This window comes from Meles meles, chromosome 11 (assembly GCF_922984935.1).
Source record: "Meles meles chromosome 11, mMelMel3.1 paternal haplotype, whole genome shotgun sequence".
Classification (NCBI taxonomy): Eukaryota; Metazoa; Chordata; class Mammalia; order Carnivora; family Mustelidae; genus Meles; species Meles meles.
The window spans coordinates 9,899,808-9,926,947 of NC_060076.1; the positions used below are offsets into that span (position 1 = coordinate 9,899,808).

General features: G+C 36.5%; 1 protein-coding gene across 4 annotated transcripts in view; it reads left to right on the forward strand.

The window, feature by feature from the left end:
- The window catches only part of SCAI (suppressor of cancer cell invasion), a 136,034-nt gene extending 111,808 nt beyond the window's left edge, over positions 1 to 24,226 (forward strand). For all 4 annotated transcript variants that reach the window (XM_046023536.1, XM_046023537.1, XM_046023539.1 and 1 more), the window contains 4 exons: positions 2,103 to 2,175; positions 5,855 to 6,028; positions 6,202 to 6,302; positions 17,595 to 24,226. In XM_046023536.1, the coding sequence (XP_045879492.1) occupies positions 2,103 to 2,175; positions 5,855 to 6,028; positions 6,202 to 6,302; positions 17,595 to 17,741 (495 nt within the window). In that variant the 3' untranslated portion in view covers positions 17,742 to 24,226. The remainder of the gene's footprint in view (positions 1 to 2,102; positions 2,176 to 5,854; positions 6,029 to 6,201; positions 6,303 to 17,594) is intronic.
- Positions 24,227 to 27,140: the final 2,914 nt, after the last annotated feature.

Consider the following 27,140-nt stretch of genomic DNA (forward strand, 5'->3'; position numbering starts at 1 on the left):
TCTCTCTCTCCTTCAAAAAACAACAACAAAAAAACGTTGGAGATCTTTCCATATCCCTTCATAAAGAACTTCTTTGTTTTTTTTTTTTAAATAACTGCATAGTACTCCATCGTATGGTTGTGCCAGAATTTATTTTACCAATGCTTTGTTGCTGGTCATTTGGTTGTTTCTCATCTTTCCTGTTACTACCAGTGCTACAAGGAGTAAATTTGGGCTTAATGTTATTCACAGGTTTGAGAATTATTGGTAATATAAATTTTTAGTTGTAGAATTCCTGCATTAATGGAATATAGGTACTGTCAATTGTCTTCTAAATAATTTGTTCCAGTTTATACTCCTATCATCTACATATGAGTATTTGTGTCCCCATATTCTTGCCAGTAGTATATATTCTCAAGCTTTTGGAAATTTTGCTAAACTGGTAGGTTAAAAAGTGATATTGTAACATCTTTTCATGTATTTGAGCCAGTTGTATTCCCTTTTCTGTGAATTCCTTGTTATCTTCCACTCATTTTTCGGTTGGATCAGTGGTCTGTTTCTTGTGGGTTTGGAGAAGCTCTTTCTATATTAAGGAGTTTAATCTTTGTCATGTGCCTTGCAAATATTTTCCCCAGTTCATCATTTTGCTTTTGATTTAGCTTATGCTGTATTTTACTATGCACAAGCCTTTGATTTTGTAACTGGGTTTATTAATCTTTTTTAAGTTTATTTATGTATATTTTTAGTAATCTTTACATCCAACATGGCTTGCATTTATGACCCTAAGATCTAGTGTTGCTTGCTTTTCCAACTGAGCCAGCCAGGCATCCTGTGGTCTATTAATCTTAATCATAATAGTTAGGAAGATCTTCTAGATTATTTAAAAAAAAAAAAAAAGCCTTATTTTCTTTCAGCACTTTTCTTTCTTAATTTTTTTTACATTTACATCTTTAATATATTTGGAATTATCCATGTGTGGTGCAAAGTGTGGAGCCAACTTTTTTCTAGATGGCTATCCAGTTTTTTCCCCTACTGGATAGCCGTCTAGCCATCAGATTTTCCAACTTTCTTCAGAATTTTATTTTGTTCATTTATTTTATGTAATCTCTACACCCACCCTGTGACTCGAACTCATGACTCTGAGATCAAGAGTTGCCCATATGCCATGCTCTGGCGACTCAGCCAAATTTTCCTATGTCCTAATGTGAGCTATCATCTTTATCATATATACTGAAGTCTTATCTGTTTGGGGGTCTAATTTTGGATTCTTTGTTCTCTTCCATTAGTCTTCTGCCTCCTCTTAACGCCAGAGCCACATAATTTTAGTTACTGAGGCTTTAAAATATGTTTCAGTATCTCATGAGTCTAGTTCCCTCTCTTTGTTCTTCTTTTTCAGAGCTTTCCTGGCTAATCTACTTTGCCCATATGAACTTTAGAATTATTTTTTTCAGTTGCAGGAAAAAATATCTGTGGTCATTTTTATTGAGGTTGGTTCAAATTTCAATAAATTCATGTAATAATATCTTTAGAATGGGTTTCTCTCTAAGAGCATATTGTGTCTTTCCATCCTTTAGAGAAGGGATATCCTTGGTCAAACCAGTGTTCTAGTGTTTGTATCAGCTTTAATCCTCACTGTACATTAACCTATTGACGTTCTGGTTTTATACATCATTCTGTTTGAGTAGTTAATTTGGTTCACAATGAGAAATGATTGCACTCTTCTCTGATTGCTCCCCAGTAAGTCAGGTTTTAGAGCCTTTGAGGCTGAGAGCCAGATTCTAGAGCTTGGAAAATCCACCCTTATAAATATTGGTGTACATCGCCCTTTGGGGTGGTCTCTTGACAGATAGCCAGATGACCTCTCCCTATAACACTGCAACTATTTATATGCCTTTATTTTAGAAGTCAATAGTTTATTTTTAGTAAACTTCACTATTTTAAGAAAGCTTTTTACGCATGGTAGTTATACATGGATGGCAGTCTGTTCAGCTGTTAGTGATGTTTCTGCATCTGCTTATGAGTAAAAGGGCCCTATATACGCTAATGACGTGCTTTGGAAAATTACTTGAGTAACTATCTTTAGTCAAATTTTTAATGAAATTTTAAATTCTTATATGTTACAGAACTTCACAAACTTATTTGGACAGCCGCTAGTCTGCCTGCTTTCTCCTACAGCATATCCAAAAGCTTTACAAGGTATGTTGTCATTACCTGTCATATCCATAGGTCGCACATAAACACAGTCTACATTCTGAATAATACGGATCTTTGCCTCCCCACCTGTAATGATCACGTGTGGTTTTATAGTGTTTAATGCGGCAGGTGTCGATCTGAAATAAACCCAGAAGTCTTGCCAACAACTAGACTTCTTTAATGTGCTACCATTAGGTGTTGAGATAATGCTAAAAGAAATGGTAAATCGTTCCTGAGAAAAGGGTGCTTTTTGCTCCCTTACTGCTAGGGAACCTCATGATCTGTGAATTTTTAGATTTGTTTTGCAGGTGTTTTTTTGTTTGGTTTGGTTTTCGTTTTGGTTTTGATGTGTGTGTCGCCCTTCATAACAGCATGATTTCCTATATCTCTGGCTACATATTTTAGGCATCTTTTAAGACCATATGATTTCTGGTCTAGAAAACCTCTCAGCCTATGCCTAAGAGTTAGGATAACCTTACTGGCACAACTTAAAGGGTTTCTTTTATTCACATTTTTACCTTGTTGTATTTTTTTTTTTTTTCCCTTTTTTTATTTATTTTTTTTTTTCAGCGTAACAGTATTCATTCTTTTTGCACAACACCCAGTGCTCCATGCAAAACGTGCCCTCCCCATCACCCACCACCTGTTCCCCCAACCTCCCACCCCTGACCCTTCAAAACCCTCAGGTTGTTTTTCAGAGTACCTTGTTGTATTTTTAAAGTAAAAGACCCTCTTTTCAGTGTGCTAGGGAGACAGTGTATCTGTGTTATGGCTGAGAAATGAAAGACTGTCTTTAATAATTTGTCCTTGATAAGCCAACATGTAAAATCTAGTTTGAACTCCCAGTCTTTACGCTAGGTAGAAACTAAACAAACCTTAACCGTGTTTTAGCAGTACTTGTCACTGTTTCACTATCTCCCTGACTGTGAATAGTGCTGATGTCTCTCTGTGGGAGATGGCATTTTACTGCTACTTCCCAGCCAGAAGTCCTGTCTGCTGACATAGTTTGACACAGGAAGTGATGGTCAGCATTTGAAAGCCTGAGAGAAGCTGGAGACTTTTCACCGTTGTTTTAAGGTAAGTTTTGCTATTTAACAGGGAAAAACATGTAGAAATATTAAGTTCTTGTATCCAAAAGTCAAATTACTAAGGGATAGAACTTACCTTCAAACAACGGTAAAATTCTCCTGCTTTGAGGACTTTGTTAACCTGTTTCCTGTCATTTCTGGAGAAGTGTAACCCCTTCCAATTACTTAAAAAGAGTGCTTTTTGCTGTCACTATGTCCTGTCAAGATGCAGCTTCATTTAAAATGGCATGATCTAATGGGTTAATACCAAGATTATTTGTTCCAGAAGGCTTTATTGTGTAGAGGGTTAAAAACAGAGACTCTGGAGGCAAGCTGATAGAATTTGAATTTCGACTACCACTGACTAGCTATGTGACCTTGGGAAGTTACGTAGCCATTCTGTGCCTTAGTTTCTGTGCCTCAGTTTCCTATCAAATGGAGATAATAATAGTTCTCTTTGTTAAATAATTCTGGGTATATAGTAAGTATTCAGTGCTCGCTTCGGCAGCACATATATAGTAAGTATTCAATATGTGCTATCATTTTTTCAAAAGGTTTTATTTATTTATTTGACAGAGAGATAGTGAGAGAGGGAACACAAGCAGGGGGAGTAGGAGAGGGAGAAACAGGCTTCCCACCGAGCAGGAAGCCAGATGCGGGGCTTGATCTCAGGACCCTAGGATCACGACCTGAGCTGAAGGCAGACGCTTAATGACTGAGCCACTCAGGCACCCCTAACTATCATTTTTTAATGGTCATTGTTATTAATGCTTGTTATCACCCTTAGTTGTAGTATACGTCCTTAACATTTTTTAGTCAAGTATCATATCTTTGTGCGAGAAAGCTTAGACCTCTAATCCCTTAAATATGGCCCATCTGGGCACAAAGCTAGCAGATAACTAAGTATTTGGGATGTCTAATTAGGGGTTCCTGCACCTCTGGTATCCAGTCTCCTGTTCTCTCAGTCAAAGTGGAGTTGAAGGTTATATAGAATCATATGGCGCTGGGACATGGTTAACAAGGGTGTTCTCACAGAGCAAGAGCATTCGAGGCCAGACATCAGAGCTCTGTGATGAGAAAGTTTATGGCACATTTTTCTTTAAGATTTTGTTTTTAAGTAATCTTTTTTTTTTTAAGATTTTATTTATTTATGTATTTGACAGAGGGATCACAAGTAGGCAGAGAGGCAGGCAGAGAGAGAGGGGGAAGCAGGCTCCCTGCTGAGCACAGAGCCCGATGTGGGGCTCGATCCCAGGACCATGGGATCATGACCTGAGCGGAAGGCAGAGGCTTTAACCCCCTGAGCCACCCAGGCGCCCCTTAAGTAATCTTTATACCCAACGTGGGGCTCAAACTCACAACCCCAAGATCAAGAGTCATGTGCTCTACCCTCTGAGCCAGCCAGGTGCCTCAGTTTATGGAACATTTAGAGAAATTAAAGTGCATCCTGCTAGTGTTAGGATAGGGTGTGGGATTGTGTGACTGGATCATGAAAACCTTTCAGGATTTGTGAAGAGCTTTAACTGGAAGACAGTAGGGTACCATCAAAAGATTGTGAACAGAATAGTGGCATGGAAGAGCATTCATTCACCTTGTGGAGAATGGATTGGAGGGAGCATTGATGGAAACAGGGAGATAGTGGTGGCTTCAAAAGATACTGAACCCAGAGAGCCAGAAGGATTTGGTGATGGGTTGGATATGAGAGAATATGGGAGAAGAAGGAGGCAGAGGTGAACTTCTGGGTTTCTGGCTAAGTTGCTGATAGAAATGGTGGTACTGGGTAAGAAGCAGAACAAGGGGGAAGAATTTCCTTTCCATTTCTGACATCTTGGGTTTGAGGTTACCCTTGAAACTTAGGTTGAATATTATAGTCTAGAGCAACTCTGTTCGGTAGAAGATGATGTAAGTCACGTGTAATTTTAAATTTTCCAGTAGCCACATTGAAAAAAGTTTAACAGGCGAATTAATGTTAATTTGCCTTTTTGTAGTGAGGCTTTGAAGTCCTACACATAGTTTACATTTTACATTTCACAGTGTACCTCACTTTGGACAGTCATATTTTAAGTGTCTAGTAGCTCTTATAGGGCAGTGCTGTTGTAGGCCTAACGAGCTCAGTCTAGGCTGCGGATAAGAGAACTGGGAGTCAGTAGGCATATAAGTGATACCTGAAATTATGGGAGTAGGTGAGATCAGCAATATATAGGGTCAAAGAAAGAAAATATTGATATTTAAGGGATAAGCAAAAAAAGAGCAACAAACAAAAAGGAATGAAAAAGATTGCCAATTCTAATACTCATCCGAGAATTCTGTCATGAGCTGCCTAGGTACTTGCCATATCTGGGTAAAATTTGTTAGTTGGAGTGAAAAAGGCAAAGGAATATGTTCCTTTTTCATTTCCCTTAAGTTTATGTGGCTCTGTCTTGAGTTTGTTCAGCAGAAAGCAACATACCTGGGATGTTTTTGTAGTTGCAGGCAAAATCTACTTTATTGAATTATGATCTAATGATACAGCTTTAATTTTGTATATTATCATTATATTGAAATATTCCTCAAGTACATTTCTTATCTTTTGCAAAACTGTTGTCTATATATATATAACATGTTTGTTATTACAGATCAATCTCAACGAGGTAGCCTCTTCACTCTCTTTTTGAACAATCCTCTAATGGCCTTCCTATTTGTCTCTGGATTGTCAAGCATGCGCAGAGGCCTATGGGAAAAGTGTCAAGAATATCTTCGAAAAATCAACCGTGATATTGCCCAGCTACTGACCCATTCACGTTCAATAGGTACCCTAATAATATAACTGCACCCTTAACATACTATAATGGTTTTATATTGTTGAAATTGTTTGAATTTTTAAAGGTATTTGTTGAAGGCAGGAAAGTCAAGAAGGTTTTCCCGAACTTTCTGAGTTTTTCTTTTAAGTATCTTTTTACTATCATCTTTCTCCTCTTTGCAGATCAAGCATTTCTCCAGTTTTTTGGAGATGAGTTTCTTCGCTTGCTTCTCACAAGATTTATCTTTTGTTCAGCCACCATGAGGATGCACAAGATTTTTCGGGTAGGCAAAGAATATCATTAAGGACCATTTTTACAGTTTTATGTATTTTAGGAATCATGTATTATTATATTTTATTAAATATACTATATTAAATAAAATTTGAATAGATCCAAAATAATATTTACACATTATTATGTAACATATAAAGATGACCCATATAAGGCACATCTGAATACCAGTTTAAGTAGAACATTTTTAGGGCGCCTGAGTGGCTCATTCATTAAGCATCTGCCTTCAGCTCAGGTCATGATTCCAGGGTCCTGGGATCGAGCCCTGCATGGGCCTCCCTGCTCGGCGGGGAGCCTGCTTCTCCCTCTCCCACTCCCCCTGCTTCTGTTCCCTCTCTCACTGTGTCTCTCTCTCTGTCAAATGAAATAAATAAAATCTTTAAAAAAAAAAAAAAAGTAGAACATTTTCATTACCTTTTAGGCCTCTCCTGGATCTTCTCTCTCTTTCAAATGAAATTAAAATCCTGAATTTTATAATTATCACTTGTTTTTCTTTATAGTTTTGTTACATGTATTTCTATTCCCACACAGCATGTTGATGGATCCATGTTACATCTGTTCTTCTACAGCTTGCTTCTTTTTACCTACTATTGTATTGCTGAGATTGAGCCAAAGTAATGACAACTATAGCTTTCATCCATTTGTTTTCACTGTGCTCTAGGATTCCACTGTTTGACTGTATATCAAAAATTTCTTTTCCATTCTACTGATTATGGACATTTCTGTTGTTCCATTATTTTATTATTACAAACAATGCCACTGTGAAATCTATCGGTTACCTGGTACACAGTTATAAGATTTTCTGTAGTGGAATGCGAAGACAGATTATATAAGCATCTTCAACTTGTAATGCACAGTTCTTGTATCAGTTCACACTCACTAGCAGCATATAAGAGTTACTTTGGCTCCAATCTCACAGCACTTGTTGCAGTCTTACTTTATATCATGTGAGTCTAATGGGTATAAAATAGTAGTTCATTGTGGTTTTAATTTTTATTTCTGAGGTTGCTTTTAGGTTGAGCAATTTTTCATGTCTTATTCTGTGTTCCTCTTTGTGAGAAGTGTGTTCAAATCTTTTGTCCATTTTGCTTTTAAGTGATTTTTTTTTCTGTGAATTCATATAACTACGCATCACTGTTGTTGAAGTTTTAAAAATTTTAGCCATACATTTTTCATTTCTTTAACATTTGGTTCTTTTTTAAATATGCCTGAGCATTTTTAAAGATTTCATTTATTTATTTGAGAGAGAGAGTGTGTGTGAATGGGGAGAGGAAAAAGGGAAACGGAAGGAGAGAGAATCTCCAGGAGACTCTGCATTGAATGTGGAGCCTGATGCAGGGCTCAGTCTCATGACCCTGAGATCATGACCTGAGCGGAAACCAAGAATTGAATGCTTAACGGACTAAGCCACCCAGGCACCCACATGCCTGAACATTTTTAAGTCTCTTGCAACTTTTAGTTTAAAAATATGACTTTTTTCCATTTTATTATGGTCACCTTAAATATGGAAGAATTATACAGTGAATATCCATATTTACACTAGCTAGATTCTGCAGCTAGTATTTTGATATATTTGCTTTGGTATGTTTGTCCATTTGCCCATTCCTCTTTCCATTCAACAGTTTATTTCATTTTGTGATGCATTTTGAAAAAATGGTAGATATCAATAGATTTTAGCCCTCAACTTCATCATACATAAAAATAACTACACACACACACACAACACACTTTTTTTAATGGAAGTTCATGTACGGTGAATTGCATGAAACTAACATGTGCCATTAGGTGAGTTTTGACAAATACATACACCTGTGTAACTCAAACCAATCAGGTTATACAACATAGCATCATTCCAAAAAATTCTCTCTACACCTTTTTCCAGTCAGTCCAGTACCCATTACCCCAGAGGTAATGCTATTTTTATTATTTTCATTATAGCTTAGTTTTGCTTGAATTGTATAGTATGTACTCCTTTGTGTAAAGCTTCTTTGACTAAACATGTTGTTCTGAGATTCATCCGTGTTTCATATAAAAGTAGCTCATTCCTCATTATTACTGAGTAATTGTAAGTAGTAGTCCATTGACTGACTATATCACAGTTTATTTAGGTCTTCTCCTTTTTTTTAAAGATTTTACTTATTTATTTGACAGAGAGATCACAAGTGGACAGAGAGGCAGGCAGAGAGAGAGAGAGAGAGAGAGAGAGAAGCAGGCTCCCTGCTGAGCAGAGAGCCTGATGTGGGACTCGATCCCAGAACTCCGAGATTATGACCTGAGCCGAAGGCAGCGGCTTAACCCAGTGAGCCACCCAGACGCCCCAGGTCTTCTCCTTTTGATGAACACCGGGGCAGTTTTAAATTTTTGACTGCTCTAAATAAAGTGGCTGTGAACATTCCTGGACGAGTCTGCTCAGACATATGTTTTTCTTGGTCATAGCATAGGTATGTGTTTAGTTTTATTAGAAACTGCCAGACTGGGGCGCCTGGGTGGCTCAGTGGGTTAAAGCCTCTGCCTTCGGCTCAGGTCATGATCCTGGGATCGAGCCCCGCATTGGGCTCTCTGCTCACCGGGAAGTCTGCTTCCCCCTCTCTCTGCCTGCCTCTCTGCCTACTTGTGATCTCTATCAAATAAATAAATAAAATATTAAAAACAAACAAAAAAAAACCTGCCAGACTTTTTCTCACAAATACAGAGTATTTGTTGTACCATTTTATGTTTCCAGCAACAGTGCATCAAAGTTTCTCTGTATCCTTGCCAACATTTGGTGTTGTCAGTCTTTTAAATTTCAGCCATCTCCGTGAATATTTTTTTAAGATTTCATTTATTTATTTAAGAGGGAGAATGAGCATGAGCGGGGGGGGGGGGGGGGGGCAGAGGGAGAACCAGACTCCCTGCTAAGCAGGGAACCCAACATGGAGTTCAGTCTCAGGACCCTGGGATCACAACCCAAGCCAAAGGCAGATGCCCAACTGGCTGAGGTACCAGGTACCCCCGTCTTTGTGAATTTAAGGTGATATCTCATTGTAGTTTCAGTTTGCATTTCACTGAATGATGTGATGTTAGACATCTTTTCATGTGCTTCTCAGCTATATTTTTTTTTGCATTCTGTGGCTTTTTTCTTTAACAGTGACTATTCTTAACAATAGCTTTTAAATTTTTGGTGAAGTTCCAACTAACCAGTTTTTTTTGTTTTGTGGTTTGTATTTTATCCAAGAAATGTATCATTGAAATGGTTATCCTTTTCTCATTGAATTACTTTTGTAATTCATTGAATTACATTGAATTACTTTTGTAACAGTTTTGAAAATCTGTCAACCATATATGTATAGAGATATTTCTAGACTAAATTCTGTTCCACTGATCAATAGCATTTTTCTCCAATACACTATTACCTTGATTATTCCAGGTTTTTTAAATTAATTATTCCAGTTTTATAGTAAGTATTAATATCCTGTAGTGTGAGTCCCCCTAAAATTTAAGTGTTTTAGTTATTCTAGGTCCTTTCTGTGTGAAATTTAGCAGCAACTTCACATTTTGATTGGGATTGCATTTAATCTATGTAACCAATCTGTGGAGAATTATATATATATACATATATATTTTTTAAGGAGTTTTTTTGTTTTGTTTTAGATTTTATTCATTTATTTGACAGAGATAGATCACAAGTAGGCAGAGAGGCAGGCGGGGGTGGGGGGAAACAGGCTCCCCGCTGAGCAGAGAGCCCATTGTGGGGCTCAATCCCAAGACCCTGAGATCGTGACCTGAGCCGAAGGCAGAGGCTTAACCCATTGAGCCACCCAGGTACCCCGAGAATTATATTTTAATAAGATTGAATTAATCAATGACTGTGGTATATTTCCCCATTTATTTAGGTCTTCAGTTTCTCTCAGCGGTGTTTTGTGAGTCTCATCTTATAGGTGTATCTTAATAAGTTTATTCCAGAGTATTTCAGGTTTAGAGGACCCTGGGTTCACGACCTGAGCCCAAGGCAGACACTTAACCCACTGAGCCACCCAGGCACCCCCAAGGGATTTAATTTTCTATTCTCATAATGTCTTTGTGTGGTTTTGTTATCAGAGTATTGCTGACTTCATAAATTGAGTTGGGGTGTGTTTCATTCTTTTCTAATTCTTAAAGTTTCTTTAGGATTCATATTATTTCTTCCTTGAAAGGTTAACAGCATTCGCTAGTGAAGCCGTCTGGATCTGGAGTTTTCCTTTTTGGAAGTTTTAAAATTTTGAATTCAATTTTAAAGGCTTTTGATGTTTTCTGTTTTCTTACTTTTGATCATTCACGTCTTACAAGTTCATTTGTCTAATTTATTACAAAGCATTTTTCATGATATCCCATTATCCTTTTAATCTGTATCGGCTCTCTAGTGATCTTTCATCCTCATATTGGTAATATTTTCTGTCTTGTTTTTTCTTTTTCAGTCTAGCTAAAAGTTTGTTAATCCTAGTGATCTTTCTAAATAAACATTTTGAGTTCATTGACTTTTTTTTTACTGCTATGCATCATTTTGTAATCTATTTCCATATATACTTTATTTTTCTTCTTTTTAATTACAGTTTACTTTTACTTTTTATTTTTTTATTTTTTAAAAGATTTATCCATTTATTTGACAGAGATCACAGGTAGGCAGAGAGGCAGGCAGATAGAGAGGGGGGAGGCAGGCTTTCTGCTGAGCAGAGAACCCGATGTGGGTCTCGATCCCAGGACTCTGGGATCATGACCTTAGCCAAAGGCAGAGGCCCCAACCCACTGCGCAACCCAGGTGCCCCTACAGTTTACTTTTAAGTAACACACGTTTGAACATGGAGCTCCACTTACCTGTGAATTTTTTTTATATAGTACAGTACTGTAAATGTATATTATCTTCCTGTTGATTTTCTTAACATTTGCTTTTCTCTAGTTTACTTTATTGTAAGAATATAGTACATAATACTTATACATATAAAATATGTGTTAATTGGCTCTTTATGTTATCGGTAACACTTTCCAGTCAATAGTAGGCTCTTAGTTAATTTGGGGGACTCTAAAGTTATATATGGATTTTTTTTTAAGATTTTATTTTTAAGTAATCTCTACATTCAACATGTGTAGAGATTACAAGCCCCAAGATCAAGAATTGCGTGGTCCACCGACTGAGCCAGCTAGGCACCCCATAAAATTGTATGTGGGTTTTCACCTGCGCTAGGGTCGACACTCCAAACCCCTCTCCCTGCATTGTTGAAGAGTCAACTGTTCTTTGATTTTAATTTGCTTTTTTTAATTTCTAAATTTTTAAGCTTAGTCCTAAAGTCTTTTTTCTCCTCTAACATAAGCACTTTTAAGCACTGCCTTAGTTGTGATTTAAATAATTTGAAATTTACTTAAGATTTTCCCTCTTCTCCTCCCCAACCTCATGCTCTCTCCTTTCTCTTTGTTTAAGAAAAAAAAAAAAATGGATTTATGTATAAATGTCAGTTTGTTCAATTTGTTACTGAACTATTTTAAAGTGGTTTTTTTTTTTTTTAAGATTTTGTTTGTTTAACAGAGAGAGAGAGAGGGCACAAACAGGGGGAGTGGCAGGCAAAGGGAGAGAGAGAAGCAGGCTTCCCACCAACAGGGAACGCAATATGGGGCTTGATTCCAGGACCTTAGCGGAAGACAGATGCTTAAATGGCTGAGCCACTCAGGTGCTCTTGAACAGTGTTCTTTAAGTCTTCTGTTATTCTTACTGATTCTCTGTCTGCTTGTTCTACCCCTGACAGAGGAGTGTCTATATCTATAATTATAGGGGCGCCTGGGTGGCTCAGTGGGTTAAAGCCTCTGCCTTTGGCTTGGGTCATGATCCCAGGGTCCTGGGATCGAGCCCCGAATCGGGCTCTCTGCTCGGTGGGGAGCCTGCTTCCTCCTCTCTCTCTCTGCCTGCCTTTCTGCCTACTTGTGATCTCTATAAGTCAGATAAATATGCCTACTTGTGATCTCTATAAGTCAGATAAATAAATAAAATCTTTAAAAAATAAAATAAAATAAGTCAACCTATAATTATAATTGTGAATTGGTTCATTTCTCATTTCAGTTGTTTTTCCTTTTTGCAACTTGAAGCTGTTATTGAGTTCACACAAACTTAGGGTTGTTATATCTTGTTGAAATTACCCATTCATTTATGAAATGTCTATTATGTGTGGCAATATTCCTTGATCTGCAATCTATTTGATTGATGTTAATATAACCATACCTGTTTTCTTCTGGTTTGTGTTTGCATGGCAAATCTGTTTTCATCCTTCCACTTTTAACCTATGGCTCTCCTTATACTTAAAGTGGATTTCTTTTCTTTTTTAAAGATTTTATATATTTATTTGAGAGTGTGAGCAAGAAAAAGAACATAAGCCGTGGAGCTGGGGGGTGGGGTGGGTGAGATGCAAAGAGGCAGAGGGAGAAGCAGACTCCCCGCTGAGCAGAGAGCTCAGCCTCAGGACTCTGGGATCATGACTTGAATCCAAGGCAGTTGCTTAACCCACTGAGCCACCCAGGCACCCTAACATAGTTTGATTTTAATATACTATTATTTGTTATCTGTTTGTCCTGGCTGTGGTTTGTACCTTTTTTCTTTCTCTGTTGCTTTCATCTTCATTTGAATTAATTGAGGTTTTGTTTTAAAATTTTAACAGCACTACTGATTTACCTCTGTTGTTTTACTTTTTAATACAACTTCAAATTTGATATAATTGTCTTATAACAGTATACTTCCACATTCTCCCTCCCAACTCTGTGCATTTGACTTTTATGAATCCATATATACTAAATGATACTTTAGGGTTAGCATGGGATTAAACAATGATCTTTTTAAAAACTTTTTAAGTGATGGGACACCTGGGTGGTTCAGTTGGTTAAGTGTCTGCCTTCAGCTCAGGCATGATCTCAGGGTCCTGGGATCGAGGTCCCAGCCCCCCTTCCCCCATATTTGGCTCCCTGCTCATCAGGGAGACTGCTTTTCCCTCTCCCTCTGTGCCTCCCCCAACTTGTGCTCTCTCTATCTCAAATAAATAACTAAAATCTTTTTTTTAAATGTTAAATGAGAGAAAATCAAATATAATTACCATTTTTGGCACTCTTTATTTCTTCCTATATTTAATTTTCCATCTGCCATCATTTTTCTTACTATAAAATTTCTGTTATCATTTCTTATAGTGCAAATCTGATGGTAATTCTTTCATTATTTATTTCTCTGAAACAGTCTTTATTTCACTCTGATTTTTTTTTGAACCATAGGTTATGTTGTTTTGTAGCTAAATATTTAAATATTGGGGCACCTGGGAGGGCTCAGTATGTTGAGTATCTGACTCTTGATTTTGGCTTAGGTCATAATCTTAGGGTTGTGAGATCAAGCCCCCCACTGGGCTCCATGCTTAAGGCGGAATCTGCTTGAGAGTCTCTTCTCCCTCTCCATCTGCCCCTCCCCCTGCTCTCTCTCACTCTCAAATAATAAATACTTTTTAAAATAGTAAATAAAAAATAAATATTTGAGTTATCTTTATCTTATTGACTTCTAAGTTAATTCCTTTGTAGTCAGATAATATACCTTGTATGATTTAAGTCCTTTTAAGTTATTCAGACTTGTTTTATCATCCAGATGTCATCTGTCATGGTAAATGTTACACAGACACTTGGAATAAACATACATGCTGCTAATGTCATACCATTAGACGAAGAGTTTTATAAATGTCTGTTAGATCATCTTGACTTATAGTGTTGTTCATAATGGTTTTTCTATCTTTACTGATTTTCTGAATACTTGTTCTGTCAATTATTGTGATGTGTAATGTGTCTTTTCATTTTTCTCTGGATATTTTTAAGGTTTTCTCTTATTAGTTCCTATAATTTGATTATGATGTACCTTGGTAGGGTTTTCTTTCTTTCTTTCTTTCTTTTTTTTAATTAGAGTTCATTGATCATCTTGGATCTATGAAATATTTTTGGAATATTTTGGAATACTTTTGGTCATTTTTGTTCAGATATTTTTCTTCCTTCCTCAGTTCTCTCTCGGACATGGTTACATATATATTAGACAACTTGTTGTTAACCTGCATATCACTTCACATGCTCTCCATTTTTCCAAAAAAGTCTTTTTCTTTCTTTCCATTTCAATTTCTATTGCTGTGTCTTCAAGTTCACTGATGTTTTCTTCCTTAGTGTCTAATATGCTGTCAATCCTATCCAGTTAGTTTTTCATTTCAGGAATTACATTTTTCTCATTTCTAGAAGATCTGTTTGGTTCTTTTAATATTTTCCATTTCCATCTTAATTATGTTTTCCTTTGTGCTTTTGAATGTACATGTAAGAGCTAAAGTCCTTGTTGCTAATGCTGTATTCTCTATCATTTCTAAGTTTGTGTTTATGACTTTTCCTACTGGTTTGGGTTCTCATATTCCTAATTTTTTATATATCTAGTAATTTTCTCTTAGAGTGTATACATTGTGAATTTTATGATGTTGAATTCTGTACTTTGTTGTCTTTTTTTAAAGAATATTGGACTTTATTGTAGCAGGGGTTAAATCAAGTTGCAAATTCCTTTGACCTTCTTATGGCTTGTTTTTAAGCTTTTTAGAGGTAGATTTAGAGTAGTGTTAGCATGCAGATGTAGGTTTATTTTGGCCAAATACTAAGAGGCATAATTTTTCTGGGGTCTCTTTCATATGTCCCCTTTTTAAGAGGTGGATATTCTCCCCTCTAGAAATTGTTTGGTCAAAACTCAAACATCTCTCACCCCGTGTGAGCAGAGAGAATTGTTCACCTTATAGTAGTCCCCCAGTTGTTCTTGTTTTTTGGATTTTTTTCTTTTGTTAGGGGTGTTGAACAGTTCTTTTTTGTCTCTCCTCATAGTATTTAGTGGGGTAAAATAAGAATTTGGTCTTTATAATTGTAATGAGTAATGCCTACGGGCTGAAAAAGGTAGAAGTGATATTTGAATATATGAACTGTCATGTGAGATGCATAGGAAAGTATTAACTTATTTATCAAGGAAATTTTAAATGAGTGGCAAAATTTAGTCTATTGAAATTACCAAGGGTCACCTGGGTGGCTCAGTCAGTTAAGCAGCTGCCTTTGGCTCAGGTCATGATCCTGGGATCCTGGAATTGAGCCCTGCATCAGGTTCCCTGCTCAACAGGGAGTCTGCTTCTCTCTCTCTCTCTCCCTCTGCCTCTCCCCCTGCTCATGCTTTCTCTCCCTCTCAAATAAATAAAATCTTAAAGAAAAAAAAAGGGGTGCCTGGGTGGCTCAGTCAGTTAAGTGGCTGCCTTCGGCTCACGTCATGATCCCAGGGTCCTGGGATCGAGCCCCACCTGGGGCTCCCTGCTCAGCAGGGAGTCTTCTTCTCCCTCTCCCTCTGCCTGCCACTTTGTCTACTTGTGCTCTCTCTGTCTCTGCCTGTTAAAAAAATAAAATAAGATCTTTTAAAAAAAATTATCAAATAAAGAAGAATTTCCAGGTGAGAATACCTGATCTTTGAAATTGTCTCTTTCTTCTACTTCTGTGTAATTATGTTTTTTTGTTTTGTTTTGTTTTGTTTCCTTTTTCCTTTACTATTCCTCTTCTGGGTTTGGGTTTGTTTGTTTGTTTGTTTGTTTCCCTTTCTGATATTTCTTCTTCTTCTTAGGGACTCTTTTTTCACTCTGCTAATATTCTTAGAAATCTTAGCCCTTTTCTCGACTTTAATATTTCTCTCCATGCATATTATATCCATCTTTACATATACTGCCTAGACCTGTCTTCTGAGATAGACCTGAATTCTCAAATTCCTTTTGAGGGGCAGTTCTGTTTGTATTACAGTATTACTTCAGATAAAATATACCTAAAACCTAAAGCTTTATACTCTATCCAAATATTTTCTTCTTTTACTTCTCTTTTTCTCTCAAATGGCTCCCAGACCTTTTCTTATGTCATTTATTCCTAAAATCTTACAGTCACCTTTGAAACCTCTCATCCTATAATTAATTGCCAAGGCTCATTAATTTTTTTTTAAAGATTTTATTTTATTTATTTGACAGAGAGAGATCATAAGTAGATAGAGAGGCAGGCAGAGAGAGAGAGAGAGGGAAGCAGGCTCCCTGCTGAGCAGAGAGCCCGATGCGGGACTCAATCCCAGGACCCCGAGATCATGACCTGAGCCGAAGGCAGCGGCATAACCCACTGAGCCAGCCAGGCGCCCCAAGGCTCATTAATTTTTAAAAATATTTTGTTTATTTGAGAGAGATAGAGGATGAGCAGTGGAGAGGGGTAGAGGAAGAGAGAGAGTGAGAGAGGGAGAGAGAAGCAGACTCCCCACTGATCAGGGATCCCGAAGAGGACTCAATCCCAGGCCCTGGAAATCATGACCTGAGCCAAAGGCAGATGCTTAACTGACTGAGCCAACCAGGCCCCAGCCAAGGCTCATTAATTTGACTTTTTCAGTGCTTCTCGTATCTTTCCTCTCATTGTTTTAATAAGATTTTTTAAAAGATTTTATTTATTTATTTGAGAGAGAGAGCTTGAGTGGGGGAGGGTCAGAAGGAGAAGCAGACTCCCTACTGAACAGGGAGCCTGATTTGGGACTCAATCCCGGGACTCCAGGATCATGACCTGAGCTGAAGGCAGTTGCTCAACCAACTGAGCCACACAGGCACCCCCGTCTTCCCTCTATTTTAATTTCTGCTGCAACATGTATTTATTCATTCATTTAGCAAATACTTGTTGAATTTCCACATATGCTAGGACTTTCCCCCTAAGAAGTTGGAACTATATGATTTCTACATTATAGCAGAGTACTCAAAAATGGTAAGACCCGGGCGCCTGGGTGGCTCAGTGGGTTAAGCCGCTGCCTTCAGCTCAGGTCATGATCTCAGGGTCCTGGGATCGAGTCCCGCATCGGGCTCTCTGCTCTGCAGAGAGCCTGCTTCTCTCTCTCTCTCTCTCTCTCTGCCTGCCTCTCTGTCTACTTGTGATCTCTCTCTGTCAAATAAATAAATAAAATCTTAAAAAAAAAAATGGTAAGACCCAATAAATACTTGTAAAACGACTCACTGAGTGAATATATTAGGTTGAACCATGTAAAACTAATTTTTTAAGGTCAAAGTTGTTAAATGTCAGTAATTTCCTATGTTCAACAAGTACACTGCTATTAAGAGTCATACTAATATGCAGAGAAATGCATATTAAGTTATTCCTACTATTGTTAATGTAAACAGTAATATTATTAGTGTTGTATATAATTTCTTTCATTAAACTATAAAAGTTGACTTTTCTCTCCTTTGCCTACCAGGAAACACGAAACTATCCAGAATCATATCCACAACTGCCAAGGGATGAAACAGTGGAGAACCCTCATCTCCAGAAGCACATTCTGGAATTAGCATCCATCCTGGATGTTCGAAACGTGTTCCTCGAGAGTACCATAGATGACTATTAAAACAAAATCCTCTTGTTGAAACAATTTTTCATTTGCCACAGATTTTACATGGTGCAGTTTTCTAATGTGATGACCAAGACACATAGTGGTGTTACTTAGTTTTAATTTTTTAATTTAAGGCCACCATTTTAAAAACAAACTGAAAAAAATTGTTCAAACTTTTAGGGTAACTGTTTTAAAATACAGTCTTTCAAGTCTTTTAAAAAACTCAATTAATCTTGGAATTTTTACTTTTTGGTTTTGAGGTATGGCTACTTACCTCCAGCATCTGTCCCTACACACAAATAGTCACTGTTCTCACCCTCAGAAGAGTAAATCATTTATTTTTATATAATGAGGAAAATCCAGCTCTTATACTTGGACCTTAAATGTGTGGATTTAAAAAAAAAAAAATGTGTGGATTTAGAAAATTTATCATTGTTGACAAAGATGAAACTAGCCAGCATGGACTATTAAAAATCAAGAACAGGCTTTCCATAATATTTCTTTTCATTCCAACTTAGTAGGTAGACAAATGTGTGATCCTTTGAAGCATAATCAAGACATTTTTTAAATCATTTAACTCATTAAATACTGTCATAATTTCAGAAACTGTATAGGATTGATTTGCATTTAAAAGTTAAATCTTTAATTGAAGTCTTAAGATGATAAATATCACTTGGAATGTGTGAGCCCTGTGTTATCATGAGATATGCTGGCATATTTTGCTTTCTTTATAATCTGAATGCTGGAAATGAAAAAAAAAAAAGACAAGTATTTCGGTCAAAAAATCAGATTGTTGGTTTCATAATACAATGTTTCCACAAGGAATTCTATTTAAACTCTTAATTCCTGATATCAAGTTTGAAGACTATCCAGATTGAAGGCTGTGGCATAGAGTACGGAGGTTATAATCTTTTTTTCTAGTTCACATTTATGAGACGTCAAAGTCAGAGATGTTATTAATATTAGTCTGGGGTAACTGAATTGTTATTTAACCTAAAATGGAAGTAACTTTTGCATTGACAATTTGGAAATAAGATTTTTTTAACTCCTTATATTTAACATTTTATATTCATGCACAAGTTTTTTTTATTATTTTAAATAGGACTCCGTATATAATACAAAGTTTTTTGTGTTTTTCTTCTCTGTCATCCACTTCAGAATTTCATAAGCATTTGTTATGATGCTTTGGGTTTTTCCCTCTTCTTTAGACTCCAATGCATTCAAGTTCAGAAATCTATGAACCAAAAGCCCTTCTACCTAATACTCTGTACAGGCTCACAGTCTACCTCTGGCGGTCCCAGGGGAAATAAGCTGATTGTTTTTGGTGCCTCTTTCCTGTATCCATAGGGAAATTTTACTGTAACATTTTTACTTTGGTTTTCATTTCAGGCATAGGGTATTATCTGGGTCTTAGTTATTCATATACCTGTTCCAATTTGCTGACTTTTTCATCTGAAGTCTTGAAATTACTGTTCTTGGATTTAGGGGACTTTGTGGCATTTCATTCATTCATTTCTTCATTGTTTTTGTTTGTTCTTTTAAACATTATTTCAGAAAGCTTTAGAAGACTTGTCCTGGAGGGAGATTTTTTTTTGCCGGATGGGTTTTTCTTTATCAGATAAGGACTGCTTTTGTTTTTTGTTTTTTTGTATCTTTATAAACTTCATGGCTTTCCTTTCATAACCGCGTTCACCAGGGTTACAGCAATAGGCTGACCTCTTGTTTCAGTCCCTTTGAAGTTCTCTGCCAGTAATGTACCTGATATCACATATTTTCCTCTCCCCTGATGCTTAAAATAATATTTATCTTCCTGAGCTTTATTCTCACCTGTTTAGCATAAAGAACACTGGTCTGAGAACCAGGAGACCTGAGTTCTAATCCTGCCTTTCTTGATAACTAGCCTTATGCCCTTTGACAAGTGTCTTCATGTTTCTGTTTTATTATATTCTCATCTGTAAAAGGAAGGCATTAGCCCAAGGTCCTGTCCAGTTGTATGGTTCTATAATTGCAATCTTGATTTCCCACCCCCTGCCACCTGGAAAACCAGTTCCCCTGAGTTTAGCATAGACATTTTCTTTTCTAAGTCATATTTAATTTGTTTTTGTCCACAAATATATCTGAGTCTCAGTTATTTAGAAGCTAATCAGGTGAAGAAATTTGAGCTTTTGTAATTAGAAACATGTTTGTCTAAGAACAAGGGATCTTAGAAATCACAAGGAGGGTTTAGATGATGACATTGTTCCTTGAGTATAATTTCTTATTGGTAGTTAAAAATCTAAAGTGAGCCAAAGTGATCTTGAATCTTTAAGAAAGGAAAACTGTGCTAGAAAATTCTAAACCATTGTTTCATTCATGCCTTCAGAATGCACACTGAACAACTGTACTCCAGATTTTGTTCCAGGCATTGGGAAAGCAAATGAACCAGACGTAAAAATCCTTGTCTTCATGAAGCTTATATTTTAGTAGGAGGAGTCAGCCATGAGCATAATAAGAAAATTTATGTTAGAGAGTTGTAAGTTGTATGAAGAAAGTTTAGAACATGGTAAGGGAAATGTTTTTATTGTTTTGGGGTGAATAACTGTGTAAGTGAGTGATCAGGGTAGGCCTTACTCAGAAGACTGCATTTGTGCAAACACTTCTGTTTCTTTCTTTTCTTTTCTTCTTACTTTTTATTATGAAAATTTTAAGCATGTGTAGCATTTAATGAACTATCCTGTATCCATCACCAAGCTTCTACATTTTAAGACATTACTTTAAGCAAGAACGAAGACATGTAAAAGGACAATCACTCATGGGTATTAGCAAAGAATCTCTTTTTTCAATGCATACCACTCTCCTTTATAAATGTAAAAATATTAAGCCCCTTATTTATTTAATTTTAGAATTCATAGAAATTTAAACATTGGAACTAAAAACAAAGCAAAGCAATGGGGAAAAGCACTTCTTTGTTTTCAAATTGCACAACCTCCCCCTGGAGATTCTGATACAGTTTGTCGCCTCCCTTAAGAATCACTGCAAACAGAATAAGGTATAGGATTGCAAGAAGTCCCTTACACACAAAACAGTGTTAAGCACAATGGAATTATTTTCTCTTTGCTCACCGTGTATTTCTGAAGTTGGTAAAGCAGCTATTTCCCCTGTTTCTCAGAAGAGAAAGCTCAGACCCCCAAAACACGGTACATTTATTCATAGTGGCCGAGCTAGAACTAAAACTCACATCTCCTAACCTCAGCCCAGTCTTTCTGGTAGCTCTGGTTGCTTTCTATAATGAACAAGAAAGGAATAATTAGAGATTTCTATTTTGGCACAAAAGGTTAGGGTATTTTTAAAGTAGATCAAATATTGAAACCAGGAAATCAGTCAGCCCAGCAAATTGTTTTTAATTAATTTTAAGAAATCCCCAAGTCAGACAATTTAACCTTTATTCCAGCCAGGATATATTTTTTGTATATGTGTGTGTGTTTTCCTCCTAGGAAGTGGTGCTCTCAAAACCCCTCAAAGCACAGAGAATTTATTATACCCTTTATATTTTTACCAAGTTGAAGTGTTTTGAAATTATAAAAGCAAAGTGCAATCTAGTCATGACTGAAATTTTCCTGATAGATCTGGGTTTATTTTTTTTCTTTACTTGTGGCTACTGCCCTTTATTTCTTCTTGTAGTAGAATTCGCTGAAATAGATTAGGTGGCAGTTGTACTGAATCCCATTGAGGAAAACAGAAAAGCATCCAGTCTGATTTATGTGTCAATTTGTGGTGCTTTCTTTAGCATTCTTCTCCCAAGTTTAATCTCTGACTTGTGTGACTTCGTAACTTTCTGTCTCTTAAAAGGGGTTTGGACTCAGTTGAAAGATCTTGTACTTAGTTATCCATGAAGTCTTGTAATCAGCCTGATATATAGAGAACATTCTGGACTGGAAATAGAGTAAGGTGCCAAGGGTCAGCAATCGTGGCTATTGCCAGTGATTGAGAACCACCTCCCTACCCTAAGTGAGTAAAGAGATTTGATATGAATATGAATGGTATGAATCTCTGGTGATATTTTAGATGTATGTGTTCCTGTGTGTGTTTGGGGAGTATAAAGGGTATTTACACGGAGGGCTCTTTTGTTGACCTTATTTATTTGAAAATCTTATTTTATTTGTAATCGCATGTGTATATTTTTGTGATGCTAAATGCAATCTCTGTATACTTCTTTTGTATATATGTACATATTTGTAAATATATTGGTATGCAGTATGTGTATATTATATACCCATACCTACTGTGGGCTGAATTTATTTGAGTTCTGTGAGGACATCATGGCGGCCTCGGCCGTGCAGCTGTAATTAGGTTGTGGTTGTGTCTCATTCATGAGCCTCTATTCTGAGGGGCTTGTGTTTGGGAAAAATTGGCTAATTTGGAGTTGGAATTAGGATGTGAAAATATTAACAGAAAGCAGGATATTCTTAGCTTTAAAATAATCTGCCAATTTCCACGTAAATGGACGAGAAATTTGTGATATAAGCCTGAAAACCCTTAGTGTGTGAGACTGGGACACCAGCAGGTTCTTAAGGTCTGTTAGTCCTTTATTTTCTTGACCCTTAGTTGAGTAGTAGTATTGAATAGTATTTATACTGAGAACTAAGGGGCTGTGGAAAAAGTTACTTTGATCACATTTCAAAACAGATAGGAAAATGTCCACTAAATAGAGAAATCTGTTGGTAGTTGCCATGTCAATACCTGATGCTAAGTTTTAATTTTGGAACAGTGTTTTTCCCAGTGTGTCTCGTTTTATAGCTGTCTCTGTGAGGCAGGAAAAGGGGCATTAGCTAGAGGAAAGCTGTACCTAGGTGGGGTCAGATTTAATAAGGAACAGGAGATGATTAATCTGTGTATGTGCAGCCGCTGTGATTAATTTAGTCCTGCCTTGGCGTTTCAGACTACAGATTTTTCTTATTGGAGTCGCATATCAAAGATGAGTAGGTTCATCTGAGGAAATGCTTCTAGTGAATAAAATGCCTCCAGTTGCATTTCTTTGTCTCTGTGAGACCACTAGTGTTCTGCAAATTGATGATATATTCACACATGAAATAGAAATCTGAATATTAGGTGCATGGCGTGCTATCAAGTCTGGGCCTCCGAACCTGTGCCAAGGATGATGGGCGGGGGAGGATATTCTCTTAGAGGACAGTGACTATGTGCAGCGCCAGTGTATGTACACGGAATGTCTCAGTCTCAGTGTTTGGTTACTCCTCTTTCCACCTGGCATGTGTATTTGCACGGACGAGGGTAGGAGATGTATAGTAAACGCTTGAACACATTCACGCAAAAATTAAGTAGAGGTTATTTTTGCATGATAAAATAGAACTGCAAAACAACTGTTTACCCATTATTTTTCAGATGATTACATCTGTGTGATAGAATATTAAATTAGTCAGAAGTTGGTTTTACCACCCAACAAATGTTTATTTCCTTATTCCTTGTTTTTTAATAAGAAGCCAGCTATTCATAACACCTCTCAGTTACAGGATTACATTTTTTTAAAAGTTGTAATTGCCTTTTTGGTAAGTAAATATGAAAATTTGGTAATGTACTATTTCTGAAAAATCAGTGAAAATGTCCGTAGTATCTGACGTTCCGTTGTTTTAGTAACCAAATCATTCATTGCCATCAGAGAGTAGCACAGCAGATGTTATGCTATTTAAAATTCATAGAACTGACTCAGGCTCAGTATGGACATTAGTTGGAGGAAAGGAGCAGCAGTAAGAAGTGAGATTGACATTGTGAATATGACTTCTGTTTCTAACAGTTGCAAAGCCAGTTACTTTGCAGTTAAATGAGGTAGGAATTGCTTAGAAAACCAAACGTTTCCCCCATTCGGTACTTTATTTCTGTTCATGCTGCACCTCCCAGTCGTTCCTGAATACTGTGACCACTTTATCTTACAACAAATAAATAAGGCAATTCATCTTCCTCAAACTAAAATTTCAGAACATGGTATTACACTGGGTTCCAGCTTCACTGAGTTTTTGAACAGAAACTTATTAAGCATGCCTTGTGTTTAAGAAAAAATAATTGATGTGTGAATGGACTCAATCACCTATTGAAGGGAAGGGTGCCAGGTTAATGTAGGGGGACATACCCTTAAATTGGGTAAAGATAAATGTATTAAATTAAGTGTAACTGACTTGTTGGTGCCATGGAAACATTTCCTTTGAAAGTCTGTAAATATGAAATGTTTTCTTAAGCTATAATTGGTATTTTTCACTTATTAGTTTGGTGTAACTTTTGAGGATTCCATTTCTGTATAATATTGTTAATCACTGAAGCATCATTTTTTGATTTTAAAAATATTTTTTGTTAATTTCTTTCATGTTTTCTTTAAACGTTATTTCTTATCAAACTAAGCAGTGTGATTTTTTTTTTAAGCAGTGTGATTTTTTAAAAACATTTGAACAGTAGATTCAGTTTTTTGCTTTTTTTTTTTAAAGATTTTATTTATTTATTTGACAGAGATCACAAGCAGGCAGAGAGGCAGGCGTGGGGGTGGGGTGGGGTGGGGGAGAAGCAGGCTCCCCGCTGGGCAGAGATCCTGATGCAGGCCTCCACCCCAGGACCTGAGACCATGACCCGAGCCGAAGGCAGAGGCTTAACCCACTGAGCCACCCAGGCGCCCCTAGATTCAGTTTTTTAATAGTAAGAAGTACATTTTGTTAATTCTGTCCTCCAGATTCACTTAAGCCTGAATTTGGTCGTAAAACATACTACTTATTAGGAATATTTTCCTATTTTGGTGAACATTTCCAGTCTATATCCTAAGACAATCATCTTTTTAGGTGTAGTATTGTTTATTGAGATATTGGTAATTTCAGGGTTCAGAGTTCTACTCTTAATGATAGGCTTATGGAATGAAAGTTAATAGAGTGATTCTATTGTGTTCAGAATGAGATAGGGAATTATAGCTAGCTTTCCTATAGGTCTGCAGTAAGCAGTATTTAAATTTTTATATCACTAGTATTATTTTCTCTTTTTAAGCTATTGTGAATATCCAGTTGTCTGTGATGAAAATTAGGATTTGTGAACATTAAAATTGGACCCATAAGTTTTCTCAAACATCAAATCAGTATGAAAAACTGTTATAAATTGTGAGATGATAATATATGATAATCCCAAAGTAAATACTTACAAACTATAGAAAAACAACCACTGCATTTTAAAAAATTTTATTCCTACCCTCCTTTGCATGTTTTGATTTTTTCCTAAATTATGTGTTGTGATGTATTAAAAATCTGCAGGAAAAAAATTGCTTAGAATGTTAGAGGGTAATAAGAATTTTTATTATTTCCTGAAAAATGAGGGGTTTGGTTTGGTTTTGTTGTTGTTGTTGTTTTAAGCTCTTGGGTATCTTATTAAAAATGACTTTTAATGGTCGATAAAATATTTTAGGACTTCATGTTCATAGCTTTTTATAGTTATCTGGATACATTCCTTTTGCCACATAGACCATATGGCTAGTTCTACAATGATTTTTTTGTTTGTTTTTAATAAACCTTGCTGTTCAACAATCAATGAGTCTTACATTTTAGAGACATCTTCCAGTGGGGGTGGATAGGACTTAGATAATAGGAAAAGCAGATACAGTGTCCTAACATTTTCACAGTAGAGCTTATAAGTGAAGGAAATTATCCAAATAGGTTATCTTCATTGTGTAGCACCAGTACAAATAGTGATTTGAATCAGAGGAAGCAGTTATAAATCATTTCTTACTTTGCTCTAAAGATTATTGTCATTTCAGGCCACATTATTATATTCTCTGGGGAATTTCCATTGTAAGGTTGAATATCCTTTTTCTTTATTCACATCATCACTAAAGCTAATCCCATAGGAATTAAAATAAGTTTGATCTTTTTCCCTGAAAATAATAGTGAACCTATTGTCTATATTATGGATATTAGGCATAAATGCACTTGTTTCAATCATAGCAGAAATTACATTTGGAGAATACAATTACTTGATTTTGTAGTGGTGTGAAATACTTTTTAAAAATTGTGCTCGTCTGTAACTGAAATGTTATAGAATTGTAACACTATAGGGATTATAGAGTTATATTTATTAGCTCTCCTCAAGAGATTGAAGCACAATAATTTTCATGTAACAGTTCTTATCCAAGTGCTGCTAATCTGTGTGCAAATAATGAAGCTATTTGGTTGCCTATCTAGCTATTCACAAATCACTGTAATCCTTGAGACTTTGTCTTGTTGCTCATTTGTACTAAATTTGGGGTATTGTGGGTTAATATTTTAGATCAAAATCTGTCAACTCAGCTCTGTGAGACAGCAAACCATTGGGATTCATTAGTTTTTTATGTGTTATCAGTAGAATAAATTTTGAAGGGGCTATTTACTACCAATAACTAAGGGGGAAATTATTTTGTCAGTATCATTTGACTTGAACATTCGTGGTATTGTGAAAGTCTTACTTGTTGTGTTTCTGAATTGCTTAAGCCATACATACTCTTAAGGATGTTTTCCTGTTGTGTTCTTTTTCAGCCTTTTCCTGCTTTGTCTGTTACAGTTAATACTTCATAGATTTTAGAAACTCAGAAGTTATTGAAACATTTTATTTTCTTGAGTTCATCACTTTTGACTCTTGTATGATATGTGATTTGTCATAAAGGATAGCAAGCCTTTCACTAACTACTTCACGAAATGAATTTCAGAGTAAACACTGTGATTCCGCAGGTGGATTCTGTAGGCCCTTCTTTCCAATGTTTTCTTCTGTTACGGTGCCTGCCACCTTAAGGGCACTTAAATGGTAGAGGATGGAAAGTTAAACGTTGTTTTGATGTTTATTGAATAACAAGATTACAGAAAATTTGATTTTTGTTGTCAGTGTATTGAAAACATTTTTGCATTGATAAATGTTCTCTAGGAATGTGACTACATTCATCAGGTGTGAACTCTTGTAAATGAATTTTGTATCTTGAATCCACGTGTATATTAAGTGTATCATCAATATAAAAATAAACATTATTTGCTTAAAGTTTTTGACACTTCTTCAGAATTGTTGACAACCTACGTGCTAAACTGTTAGGGTTTGCTTCTTTCAGAACATACCTCAGACACTTCGGACTGTCTTGGGGTCGTAGCTTCTATGCTTATTCTTCTGGTTGGTAAGTTTCTTGTGAGTCCTAGTCTTGGTTTTTCCCCTGCCTTGCTCGAAGTGGTCAAAAGTGTCACACGCGGAGGGAGGATTCTTTGGCGGGGGTGGAAGCTGCTGACCCTCTGGTCGTTTAGGGGTTTTCAAATGTGCGATTTCGACGTGGAATGTCTGACTTCTTTGGCATCGAGGAGTCCAGAGACCGGACGTAGGCTAATTTGCAGTGTAACTTTGAACGAGGCAGTTACCTCTCTGGAGTTTGTTCAGCTGTCAAAG